This window comes from Sorghum bicolor, chromosome 5 (assembly GCF_000003195.3).
Source record: "Sorghum bicolor cultivar BTx623 chromosome 5, Sorghum_bicolor_NCBIv3, whole genome shotgun sequence".
Lineage (NCBI taxonomy): Eukaryota > Viridiplantae > Streptophyta > Magnoliopsida > Poales > Poaceae > Sorghum > Sorghum bicolor.
Window position 1 is genome coordinate 10,986,938 of NC_012874.2, and position 14,024 is coordinate 11,000,961.

Below are 14,024 nucleotides of genomic sequence, written 5' to 3' on the forward strand. Positions count from 1 at the left end.
GGCAATTAGCGTCGAGGCAGAGCTATCTCATAAAGAGCTTGTGGATGTCGGATGCATGGATCTCTACTTAGACCATTTTGCCCCTAGCATCAAGTGATTGTCAGAAATATGGGCCAGGGGTACTTGCATGCACCACCCGTATATACGACCATGTCCAGCTATCGGGTTAGAAGTTAAGGAAGAGGCCCACGAGGGTCCAGGTGGTTGACCAACGTGAAGATCAAGGCACGTCAAGAATATTCTAGATAGGCATATCTAGACGATAGCATAGAATAAATCTGTAGCACATGCTATATATGTAACAAACTGGGAATCCAATTTGTTAAGCCCATTGCCCTCATTATAACCCTACCCCTCTACATATATATATAAAGGAGGGTAGGTACGTCATCTCATTCTAATCTATTATGTAGCTAGGAACAACAACCCCTGTAACCGAGCATAGGAATACAAGAAGACTAGAAGCAGCACTGGACTAAGCTTTTATGCACACCATGGCCTGAGGTTTTTACCTGTATGCTATTACGAAAGATTGATCAAACCAGGAAGCCACTAAAAAGTTGATTCGCACCGTTGTGCCCAACTTCATCTTCGGCTATACCCGTGTGCCATTCCGTCCATTTTTAAGCCTAACGGCAGTTAAGTGGCCTGACAATAGACTTGAATACCCCTGAACTATTTGGTCTCGACAAAAAAAAAAAATTCTTGTCCCCAATGGCACTGGCTACCTTCCTTCCTTCTTCTTCGCATTCTCGCGGCTTAGTCACCGAGCCCGTCGCTGCAGGTGGTGGAGCTGGAGGAGCAGCTCCGGACGATGACGGCGCAGCGGCGCAAGGCGGAGCGGGCGGCCGCGGAGGTGCTCGCCTAGGGCTTCGGCCCCCTGTCCTTCTCCGACGCCGGGAACGACTCAGGCTCAGAGGACGAGGTCGGCACGGGCGACTGCGACCCCGATGCCGCCGAGAGGGACGGGGGCGGCGGGAATGCGGGACTGGGACGCCGCGAGCCAGCGCGGGAGTACCTCGCCGTGGCCGCCTGCCTCGCGGGCGCGCCGGGCCCGCGCGCCGATGCCGCGCTGCAGGCCACCATGGCACGGCTCAAGGACGAGTTCGGGGGCTGCGCCGAGTTCATCCTCCCCGACGGCAGGGGCCTCTCCCTGCCGGGGCTGCTCCGCACCTACGACGACGGCGCCGGAGACGTCGTCCGTGACTTCCTCGCGCTCTGCTGTCGGTCAGCTCCCGCGCCGCTCGAGCTCGTCCGTATCGGGATCCCCCACGGCGGCTCCGGCAGCAGCCGCGACCGCGAGTAGAATCAGCGCCGCCGCGCGGATCCCCGGGGCCCACCGCCCCCGCCCCCTGCCCCATCCCGCACACACGACCGCCGCACCAAGCGCGAGCGCGGAGAAGATGAGCGAGCCCATGGACGTGAGGAAGACGACGAACGCGGACGCGGCGACAAGGCCACCGTGTACGTGCACGCGTGCTGCGCCAGCGCCGCGGCGGCGGCATCGTCGGGCTCGGACGCCTCGCCGCCGCCGCCGTAGCTGCTTCCCGCGGGAGCGGATGGGACGAGGCAGGGAGGTAGAGGTGGAGGACGGCGAGCGCCAGCACGGCGACGCGCTGCGTTGGTACGCTGCGGGAGGCCATGGGCAGTTGACCGAATTGCGAGCGAGGCCGGACTGGGCAAGCGGAGAGGGAGAGGCGGAGAGAGATGGTGGTTGGTTGCTCTTGCTCCAGATTTTCAACTCTCCAAGTGGGCAGCAAGCAGCAGCTCAAGCCTCAAGGTGAGCAGCGTGGAGATGCCATGTCACCTGATCTGATGCTTTTTTCCCCCTTTTGGATGGAAAAACACATCTGAAACTGGCGTACTGCCACTGATGACTATGAAGAAAACAACTCTGAAACTCGTGGATCATGGAGAACCACTTGAGCAAATTGGCGCGAGTGAAAACAGGGCAGAGCGACTGGAAGGGCAATAAGGACATTGTGTTATCCGGGACCCACATGTCAGACCCTGTAAACGGAAGAAAATGAACGGAATGAGGACGGAATGGCACACGGGTATAGCCGAAGATGAAGTTGGACATAGCGGTGCGAAACAACTTTTTAGTGGCTTCTTGGTTTGGTCGATTTTTCATAATGGCATACAGGTAAAAGTCTCCCGGTATGTATCCTGATATATCATGTGGTACCATCTGATTCCATCTATGCGATCATGTTGCTCGGCATTGCCGGAGCTAAACCATCTAATAATGATTCAACAAAAATATCTCAGGGCAGTTTTTGAATGTGTAATAGCCTCTATAAATAAGAGCAGAGGCTGTCCAAACTAGCCATCTCTTCCGGTGCTTTCGTTTGATTCTCTAGGTGCTAGGCTAGTAGTGTTTCCTATAGTCTGTGCTGTGAGAGAGATTCGTAGATGAGGGATTGAGTCCTCTGTTTGTGTTACATTGTAAGACCGGGTATTGTTCATGTTGATCTTGTGGAAATAAAGAAGTTGTCCTAAAAAATCAAAGTCCCAAGATCTCTTGCATTGAATCGTTTTGGTTTTTACACTTCTTGAACCCCTCTCTATGCTCCTTGGTGGTTTCTTTGAATCTCAGCTGCTGAGTTCATTTTGGCTAGATCTATATGTATTGAGACCCTCAGGAACATGTCTACCACTATGGGACATTGATGCTTTGTCGAGTGTATGTGGCACTCGGTAATAAAGGCCCAAATAGCCGAGTGCCACACTGGGCAATGGCCATATGGTGAATTTTTGGTCGGCAAAAGGGGTCTTTGCCGAGTGTTATTTTTGGGACATTCGACAAAGCTATAAAAGAAAAAACTCAAAAAAATAGGAATCTTAGGCCCCTAACCTGGTCTTTGTCAAAGTCCCAAGTCATGATATTTTTCGTGCAGAATTCAAGGCTACGCTGCGAGTGGGATTTGGCAGAGGCCCAAATACACTCAGTAAAGCCTTTGCCAAATGCCACACTGGGCAAAGGCCACATGGTGAATTTTTGATCGGCAAAGGGGTCTTTGCCGAGTGTTATTTTTGGGACACTGGGCAAAGATATAAACAAAAAAACTCGAAAAAATAGGATTTTTTTGCAGGGGAGGCCCCCAACCTGGTCTCCGTCGAAGTCCCAAGTCATGGTATTTTTCATGCAGAATTCAAGATCTCCCTCTCCCGCATCTCCCTCTCTAACCACTACATCACACTGTCACTTATGTTTATATAGCATTTCGGTTCCTCATATACTACCAAATTACATGTAAATTGAATGTTCGAAGCCCTAAATGATTTCAAAATAAAAGGTTGTCAATTATAAAGTTTAATTTAGGGAGTTTCTCCATCGAGGTCTTCTGAATTTCAGATTTGAGAAATTCAAATGTAGTTTTTGCATGACAAGATGATTTCAAATCAAAAAGTTATCAACTACAAAGTTTCATAGCTTTTTGAGATCTACAAAGTTTATTTAGGGAGTTTTCTTATTCGAGGTCCTTTGAAAAATTTAAAATTAAAACTTTTAAATAAAGACACAGTTTCGCATGAAAAGATGAACTCAAATAAAAAATATGCAAAATAAAAAATTCTATAACTTCTCAAGATCTACAAAGTTTGTTTGGTTGTTTGATCATTTGTTCATTCAACTTGGTGATTCTAACATTTTTTACTAGTCCTATATATATCTCTTGTAGTTTCATAAACTATAAGAGAGAGAAAATTTGTGACAAATTTATTTTTAGTTTGTCAAATGAAGAAATAACCAAAATAAAGGCTATAGATCTTGAGAAGTTATACAACTTTGTTGTTGAAACCTTTTTGATTTGAATTCGTTTAGGGCTTCAAATTTGATTTGAAATTTTCTTTGTCGAATGTTTTTTTTTGACACTTGGCAAAGATCGAGTGTAAAAAAAACACTTGGCAAAGAGGCTTCTTTGCCGAGTGTCAAAATAAAACACTTGGCAAACCATTTGACATTCGGCGAAGAGCCAAATTCTGGTAGTGTACCAACCAAATTTGAGGATTTTTTACGAAATTTGAGAAAACCCCAATCAAGGAGAGAGATTTTTCTTCTGCATTGATCCTCTGGCTTTTGGAGTTGATCTTTTGTGGATAGTTCATAAACATCCTTAGGAACATCTCCACAAAATTTGAGCTCAATCGGATTTAATTTGAATAGTTTTCACCTTTTTGGAGTTTGGGTTTGGGCTGCTAGACTACCAAAGTGGACCAGGCCGACCTAGCTAGCTTCCAGGCTTGGCCGGGTTTGCATCATGGCTAGGCCAGGTTTGCCTGGGAAGAGGACCCCTCCGCAGTGATTTTTAGTTCAGGTGTCGGTTCTTCGATCCGTTTCTTCCATGAGGTTTTCGAGGTGTCATGGAATGTTCTGAAATCATCAAGTCACCGGTTGGCTTGTTTGAATTCACCTTGAGCACTTGCTTCGGTTCAGTGGTGCTTGAGAGCTTTGCGTTTGCGTTTTAGTGTACACTTCAGTTCTTGTTTGTTCGCTTTGGTGTGTGTCCATTATATTCTCTAGTTATCCTGTAGGGCATATAGTTACCTGTTGACTAAAGGGCATCTCCGTTGTTGGTTTTGGTGAGGGTTGTTTTGGGACATACGACCATTTCGGAAGAAATTTTAATCAGCTCCAGTTCACCCCCTCTGGCAGCCTTTCTCAGTGCTTCAGACTTTCAGAGAGAAATTAAGGAGGCCCAGTAAAGAAATTTTGGCATGACTTACGTAAGTGGTGACGCTGGGTAAAAATATTTTTACTTATGTTTCAAGACTTGTGTGGTTTTCGGGTAAGAAAAGATGTGGAAGTTTGAAACTTAAGAAAAAAAAGCACCCAGCTTTATCACAAAAAGAAAAGCACACTCTGCTTAGTTAGCTAGAGGGACAAAAACTACATGGAATTTTCATGGAAAACATGGTCATAAAGCCGTCGACATACCTGATAGCTCACAAGAGAAATGACTCGGCCCTTGCTGATGTCTGTCTATAAAACTGTACGAGGAGACTGCATTGCTGAACTGAATCGGCAGTAGTATATACCAGACGATTAAGCAAGCTAATTAAGCGTTCCCGGACAACCATCCCTTTGGTAGAGGAAATGGCCGGCAGCAGCGAGGAAAAGGTGGCGCTGGTGGTGCAGAACAAGAAGGTGGTGCTGAGGAGCCATGTCACCGGATTCCCCAACGAAGACGACATGGAGATCATGGTGGACACTACCAAGCTGTGCGTGCCGGCGGGGATGACCGCTGTGCTGATCAAGAACCTCTACCTGTCCTGCGACCCATGGATGCGCTTCCGCATGAGTAAACACGAGGATGGTGGCCTGCCTCCGGCGTTTGTCATTGGCGAGGTAGGAAAAATCATAATCTTTCCAACAAAAACTTGTATGGGACATGACATGGAGAAATTTTTCTGATATTGATCTGTCAGGCTTTGGTCAATTTCACTGTGGGCAAAGTGGTGGACTCAACGCACCCGGAGTTCAACGCCGGCGACCTCGTTTGGGGGATGAGTGCATGGGAGGAGTACACCCTCGTCACCCAGCCGGAGTCCCTGCACAAGATCAACCACACTGAACTGCCGCTCTCCTACTACACGGGCGTTCTTGGTCAGCGCTATCATCATGCACTAATCTATCTTGCAGTACTTTCCATGCATGTTAGCTAACCCATTGTTAACTATACCATCCAGGCATGCCTGGGCTCACTGCATACGCCTGCTTTTTCGAGGTCGGCAAGCCGAAGAAGGGCGATTTCGTGTTCGTCTCAGCGGCGTCAGGAGCCGTTGGGCAACTCGTCGGGCAGCTGGCAAAGATCGCCGGCTGCTACGTGGTCGGCAGCGCTGGCTCCGACGAGAAGGTCAGTCTACTGAAGGCCAAGTTCGGCTACGACGACGCCTTCAACTACAAGATGGAGACGGACCTCGGCGCCGCGCTGAAGCGGTGCCTTCCCGGCGGCATCGACATCTACTTCGACAACGTCGGCGGCGCGACTCTGGACGCCGCGCTGTTGCAGATGCGCCCCGGCGGCAGGGTCGCCGTCTGCGGCATGATCTCGCAGTACAATTTGGTGGAGCCGTACGGCCTGCGCAACCTGTTCTGCATCATGCCGAAGGCCATCAGGGTGGAGGGGTTCTACTTTACATTCTACATGCATGTGTACGCAAGGTTCGAGGAGGAGATGGCTGGGTACATCAAGGATGGGAAGGTCACCGTCGTCGAGGACGTCGTCGAGGGCATTGACAGCGCACCGGCCGCTCTAATCGGGTTGTTCTCGGGCAAGAATGTAGGGAAGCAGTTGGTTGCCATTGCAAGGGCATGAGTTGAAGCATGAACTCCGTAGTGGTGACGAGCTGAGAAAATTAACAAGTGTTGTGCTACTTGTGTGATGCCTCTCATACCGGTTCCTGTGTTTAAATGAGAGGGCACTGTTATTGTATTGGAATAAAAAAAGCATATTTATAATTTGCTTTTCATCAATGCATTCTTACTAAAATGAATGCTAATGCGCTTTTATTTGCAGATTTCGATATGATAAACTAGGTGATGTCCTCGTGCGTTGTTGTAAGATCTAAAATGTTGTTTAAGATTAATTATCTATATCTTGTACTAAAACTTGAGGACTAGTTGAAAAATGACACCTACACGATCTCTACTATAGTGAAACCGTTAAATTATACTTTCTTTTTTGAACAAGCAGGGGCTTACGCCCTTACTGAAATTTATTAAAAGAACCAAAAGGAGAGGATCCAAACAAGAGAGAGTAACAGGGAGTACAAGAGAAATGGAAGGATTCACGAGACAAAAAAAAGAAACAAAGAAAATAAACAAGATTACACAAACTGCTCTAGCCATAAACTAATATGGGGCAGGTATCTCTTCTTTGCGCGAAGCACAACTAAGCCTTTGACATTTTTGAAGATATGCTTGCAGTGCTGCACACTCGCCTCCTGACCTCTGAAGATCAAGTTGTTTCTCATTGACCAAATGCTCTAGCACATAAGAACAACAATAATTTCCATGAAGAAGGGCATATTGAGTTGCCTTCTGAAATCCTCCAAAACTTGAAACGGCCCTTGAGATTGGGGAACTACCAGTCCAAATCAAATTCCAATATTCCTTTGCATGTCATAATGCAAAAATAAATGACCAAATGTTTCCTTAACCAAGTTTTCACATTGGACACAATTGTAAGACTGCAGAAACATGTTTTTTCTTCTCAGGATTTTCCTAGTACTAAGCCTGTCCTATGCCAAAAGCCATAAAAAGACCTTGTGTTTGTGTTGGCAGGCTGATTTCCAAATCCAAATGAAAATTGGGTGCACCGGCACTGAACCTGAGAGTTGTTTGTAGGCCTTCGCACATGAGAAGGCTTGGCTGCCCTAGATCTAGGACCAGGTGTCGTTGACTGTAGTGGGATTAAAGTTATTCGATGTATCCTCCAACTGAATCAATTGTTGATAGGCTTAGCAAGTGAAAGCTTTCAATTAAAGGCTCACTAGCTTTGGCTGCTGCAACTGTCCAAATTGGTTTCTTAGTGAAGGAGTATAACTCAGAAAATGCAATTTTTGGAACCTGTCCCAGCCACAGGTCCTCCCAGAGAAGGCATGACTCACCATATTGAATGGAAATCGTGGCCATGCCCTTGAACTTGTCCAAGAGTTTAAGGACATCTTTCCAACAAAAAGAACCCTTCCTTGTATGATTAGGCAGCTTGCCATTACTGTAGTACTTTTCCCAGATCAGGTGTACCCAAGGGAGATAGCTTATTGAAGAATTTGTGCAAATTCTTAATAAGCAAAGCCTCATTCTGAGTTTGCAGATCAAGAACTCCTAACCCTTCCTTAGATTTTGGCCTCATTCCGCAAGGTTGAAGCTGATTGACTTCTGCCCCCTATGGCAGGTGGGCCCCACCTTTTAGGTGGTGTCTTCCGGAGTCTTCTAGAGTATTCAGGAGTTGACGTTCAGGTCTTCTCTCTATATAAATCTTACATGTGGACCTCCTTTTGTTATTATTCTAGTAACCTCCTGCAGAAACAGATATTCACCAAAACTGGTAGAAATTGTTAGTAAAAACTCTAAGTCTATGGTGATGTTTAGTTTTTATCCCCTTTCTTCTCCTTAGTTGACATATAATTTTGATGGTTAACAACCGTCAACAGTATACCACTCGGTGACATATATACTCTCATTTGACAGAGCCGTGAGGGAGTAACGTCTATACTCTAATGGATGGCGAGGGGTACGAGAAGCCAGCGCTCCAGCAATAAATTTGCACGGGTAGCGAGTAGCTGTGGGGGTATAAACCCCTATACCCTTACGGTCAGACTTGGGCCAGGAGGCTTGGCCTATTATGAGACAAGTTCGAAGTTTGATCCGACTCCTCAGAGTTTCGCGCAAGGAAACAAGACGTGGAGATCAAGCAGGATTCTAGTCGGTTAGAATAGGAATTGATATCGAACTATTTATGGCAATTGTAACCGACTAGGATTAGTTTCTAGATTTGTAACCCTGCCCTCCGGACTATATAAGGAGGGGCAAGGGACCCCCTAGGACACATTATTCTCTCAAGTCAATCCAATACAATCAGACGCAGGACGTAGATATTACGCCCACACGGCGGCCGAACCTGAATAAAAACTTTATTTGTGTCTTGCGTCACCATCAAGTTCGTAGCTTGCGCACCGTCTACCGATAAACTACTACTGTGGGTATACCCCAAGGTAGACTGCCGACTAGCTTTCGTCGACAGTGGCGCGCCAGGTAGGGGGTGTGCGTACAGCTCTCGACGAACAAGATGGCCATCATCTCCGACTTCGCGGCCATGGCGGGCGACTTCACGTTCACCGTCAGCTTCAATAGCTTCACCGCCACGACCACGGAGGAGGCGCAGATCCGATCTGCGCCAATCACTTCTTCATCGACGTCGGTCGCGACTCCAACCACGCTGGCTACGACTCCGACTACTCCAGCAACGTTTCCGACCACGCCGACAACGCGTCATCCGCTTTCCTGCTACAAAGGGAGACAGATCGACAACACCGACCTGCTCGTACCATCGACCAAATTGTTTGGCCTACTTGCTCTGACAACCAGTCGCAATAATAATCGCCGCGAAGAATGACGCTATGACAACAGCGACCACCGTCATGACAAGTCGAAAAGCTCGAGGGCCGAACAATTTTGTCGTCACCGACTAGACTTTCTTTCAAAGATAAGTACACTTCTAATATTTTATTTATTTTTGGCATAATATTTTTAATATTATTATCCTTCAAAACAACTTTTTGGTTAGCCGACTAGTTTTTTCTCCTACACGAGCTTTCCAGAGCCGGTACTGTCTCCGACTCCTCCCTACACGTGCACGAGATCTGCCCTCTGCGTTCCGGGTGGTCGGCAGTAGCTCTCTGACGTGGCTGACAATCCTACGCGTACCTAAGTTCCGCACCTCATGCTGATTGTTGGCTAGACCAGAGCTGGTACAAGCTCTAGGATGAATTAACTACTCGTGCTAATTTTATAATAAAAAATCTAAAACTTATCTTAGTGCTGATTTTTTGTCTAGAGTTTATTTATACATCATGTACTACCTATTTTCTCTATATTTATTTTTCAGGAGTTTGGCCCAGTCGACAAGCTACGCTCGGGGACTCGTCGACTATTCCCTACGCTGTGCCCAGGGACTGCTCCGACCACCGAGCACGTTTACGTTCCCAACCACGCTCGGGGACTTGTCGACTACTCTCTACGCTATGCCCGAAGACTGTGCCGACCACCGAGCACGTTTATGTTCCCAACCACGCTCCGGGACTTGTACCGACCACCGAGCATTATATGCTTGGGGACTAGTCGACCAGCTCGCCCATTTGAAACTCTGGAGACTGTACCGACCACCGAGCATTATATGCTCGAGGACTGGTCGACCAGCCTGCCCATTTGAAGTTCTGGGGACTGTATTGACCACCGAGCATGATACGCTCGGGGACTGGTCGACCAGTTCTGCTCCATCGTAGATGAGTGCGATATGCTCGGGGACTGGTAAATTTAATTGTGTAACTTCCAGCTCGGTAATTTTAATTTTTTAGACCTTGCTACAAGGTTCATACTTCGCCTTCCAGCAAGCTCGGGGACTACATCGGTACGATGCATCTAGCGATACATGTTAGTATCAGAAATTTTAAGATAATTTTCTTTTTAGATCCGGGCACCACGTGCCTACGTCACCTACTACCAGGCTCGGGGACTAAGTGGGCACACTTCACCTTGCGGTGAATATGCTTGCTTTTTTGAGGTCTATACTTTTCAGAAAAGTAAAGTGGGCACACTTCACAAGGAAAGAATTATTTTTTCTCAAGAGCACCATGCATTCTTCGAACAGCCTACTTCTTCGATGTCAGTGTTGATCAACTATCTTTTGAGTTGGTCAAAATACCGTTTGAACTGTTTGGGCGACCTTCATGCTAATCGAAGATTTTAAGCCTTGCTGATCGAAGAAGCTCAAGACGGCGTGTTACATCACAATACACGGTGCTCGGGGACTAGCTGTGGGGGTATAAACCCCTATACCCTTACGGCCAGACTTGGGCTAGGAGGCTTGGCCCATTACGAGACAAGTTCGAAGCTTGATCCGACTGCTCAGAGTTTCGCGCAAGGAAACAAGATGTGGAGATCAAGCAGGATTCTAGTCGGTTAGAATAGAAATTGATATCGAACTATTTATGGCAATTGTAATCGACTAGGATTAGTTTCGAGATTTGTAACCCTGCTCTGGACTATATAAGGAGGGGCAAGGGAACCCCCTAGGACACATTATTCTCTCAAGACAATCCAATACAATCAGACGCGCAGGACGTAGGTATTACGCCCACACGGCGGCCGAACCTGGATAAAAACCTTGTCTATGTCTTGCGTCACCATCAAGTTCGTAGCTTGCGCACCGTCTACCGATAAACTACTACCGTGGGTATACCCCAAGGTAGACTGCCGACTAGCTTTCGTCGACAGTAGCATGCGGATTCGACGAGGCCAGCGCCTGGTATCCGTGGACACCACAAAAATCTAGTTGCGCCTAGTATCCATGGACGGAGGGAGTATTCTAGAATGTGATTAAGGATGATATGGTGGCATTGTTCACAGATTTCCATAAGGGAGAATTGCCTCTACACAGCCTAAACTTTAGAACAATCATTTTAATACCAAAGTCTAAAAGAAGCTAAACAGAGACAACAATATAGACCTATTTGTTTTTTGAATGTTAGCTTCAAGATTTTTAGTAAAGTGGCTACTAACCGAACTGTAAAGACACTTGAATGCAGAATTACCATCTGAAAGGTCCTAATATGGCTAGAGGGGGGGTGAATAGCCTATTTAAGAATTCTACAAACTCACTAGAGCAAGAGGTTAGTAAATAACAAAGCGAAGCTTTTTGCTCTAGCTCTAAAGGGGTGTTTGCAAGCCACCTATCCAATAATTCTAGTTGATATAATCTCTAGGCACACAAGAGCTATGTCACTACTTACACTAGAGAGCTACCTAAAGTTTCTATACAAGTAAGACACTTAGTATAGAGGTTAGTACTAGGGTTTCATCAATTATCCAAAACCAAACTAGGGCTTTCACCATCCCAAACAGCATTCCTACCTAGGAGAAATATAATGGAGGATGCAGTTATTTTACATGAAATAAACCATACACGAGTTACATAGAAGAAAACATAATGGAGTGATCTTTTAGATTGATGTTGATAAGGCATATAACAAAGTGTATTAGAATTTCTTACAATAAGCACTAAGAGTGAAGGGTTTTCATCTGGTGTGGTTTGATTGGGTCAGGACTTTTGTTCAAGGTAGGAATGTGGGCATTAAAGTTAATGACCAATTGGGCTTATATTTTTAGACGAGGAAAGGTCTTAGACAAGGTAATCCACTATCACCAATCCTTTTCAATATTGTTGTAGATATGCTAGCTATCATTTTATGTAGAGCCAAGGAGGAAGGCCAAATAAAAGGGGTTGTTACACAACTAGTGGAAAACAGTTCTATCTTGCAATATGTAGATGAAACGATTCTATTTTTCAAGATATTGAACAGGAAAAAAACTTGAATCTTTTCTTGGTATATTTGAACAATAATCAGGTCTGAAAATCAACTTCCATAAAAGTGAATTATTTGGCTGCAAAATGGGATCATCCCTTTTCGATATTTGGGCCTTCCTATGCATTATAGGAAGCTAAATAATGAGGATTGGAAATTAACTGATGAAAGAATTAAAAAAAGTTAAGCGGGTGGAAAGGAAAACATTTATCATATGAGGTAGATTAGTGATGAATAATTCTTTGTCAAGCTTACCTATGTTCATGATGTGTTTCTTTTAAGTCCCGAGAGGTGTTCTAAAAAAGATTGAATATGTTGTGCCAACCAAAAGAGCAAAATAATGAGCACAAAAAGAAATATAGACTGGCAAACTAGAATATTTCTTTCGCAAACAAAAGATTAGGAATTCAAAATCTAGATTTACAAAATAAGTGTCTTTTGAGCAAATGGCTTTTCAAACTTTGCAATGAGGATGGCACTTGGCAGAAGTAATAAGAAACAAGTACTCCCTCCATATCGGATCTAGAAGTTGCTTTGGACAAGGTTTGGGTCAAAAATTGGGAATATAAATCATCAATAACTTTTAAATTATTGAGTTTACAAATGTGAAACTTATATGAAAAGATTTGTCTTGAAAAATAGTTTCATAAAAGTATACATATATCATTTTTTTCTAAATATTTTTATAAAAATAAGTTGTCAAAGTTGTGTTTTGAAGACCCTGTCACTGTCCTAACGACTTCTAGATCCGATACGAAGGGAGTACCTAAAGAACAAGGCTCTAAGTCAAATTGAAAAAAACAACGAGCTTTCTCATTATTGGAATGGTTTGTTGGAAGTCAAAGACATTTTCTTAAGTCTTGAGAAGTTTAAACTAGACAGTGGAACTCAAATTAGATTTTGGAAGATAAATGGTTGGGCACCCAACCCATGAAAATCCAATACCTAAATTTATTTAATATAGTGCATAAGAAACATGGAACAGTGGCTGATGTACCTAATTCCGCCCCTCTCAATGTGTCTTTTAGAAGCGCACTGGATAGGAACAAGTTGTTGGAATGGCAAAGTCTAGTTGCAAGAGTTCCTTTTATTAACGTAAATGAGTGTCAGGATACTTTCGTCTATATCTTAAATAATAACTAGGTGAATTCTCCGCGCGTTGCTGTGAGATTTTTTTAAAAAATAAATTATTATATACATAGCATTACTATATGGTATTCAGTCTATTATGTATGTATACATATGAATTTGACTTGCATGTATTTTATTGTATTAGATCTAGTAAAAAATTGCTAAGCTAATAGAACAAAAACTAATATTTAGTTACATTATAGAGAAATTAATTGGTGACGAAACAAATAGTATATGTACATGACTTGTATGTTAATAGATTAAAGATTTAAAGTATTTCATATGATATAGATGACATGGTCATTTTTCATAATTAATATGGGATGACATGGATATAGTGGGGAATGATGTGGACACCTTGCATGAAGAAATAGAATATTTGGTGGGTCACTTAGTGGGGAATGATGTAGACACCTTGCATGAAGAGAGAATCCATCTAGTGGGGTTTAGCTTTATAAGAGTTATAGATGACTTGTTTTCTATTAAATCCATGTAAAAGACCTAGTGAATAATGGGATTAAGGTTACCTAGGAAATTTGGCATATGAAAGTGCCCTTGAAGATTAAGATTTTTCTTTGGCTCTTAAAAAAGGGGTGGTACTGACAAAAGACAACCTTGATAAAAGGAATTGAAATGGGAGTAAGACTTGTTGTTTTTGTAGCACACCCAAAACTTTTCAACACTTGTTTTTTGATTGCCATTATGCCAGATTTCTTTGGAGTGTTGTGTTTGTTTTGTTCAGTATTATTCCTCCAATGAACATGAACCATCTTTTCAATAGTTGGTCAGCACTAGGAGGTTCT

At 44.4% G+C, this 14,024-nt stretch overlaps 1 protein-coding gene across 1 annotated transcript; it reads left to right on the top strand.

The window, feature by feature from the left end:
- LOC8076801 (2-alkenal reductase (NADP(+)-dependent)) lies at positions 5,099–6,416 on the top strand. The gene is made up of 3 exons (XM_002449188.2): positions 5,099–5,350; positions 5,431–5,608; positions 5,692–6,416. The coding sequence occupies exons 1-3, from the start codon at positions 5,099–5,101 to the stop codon at positions 6,318–6,320; spliced, it is 1,059 nt and encodes a 352-aa protein (XP_002449233.1). The 3' UTR covers positions 6,321–6,416.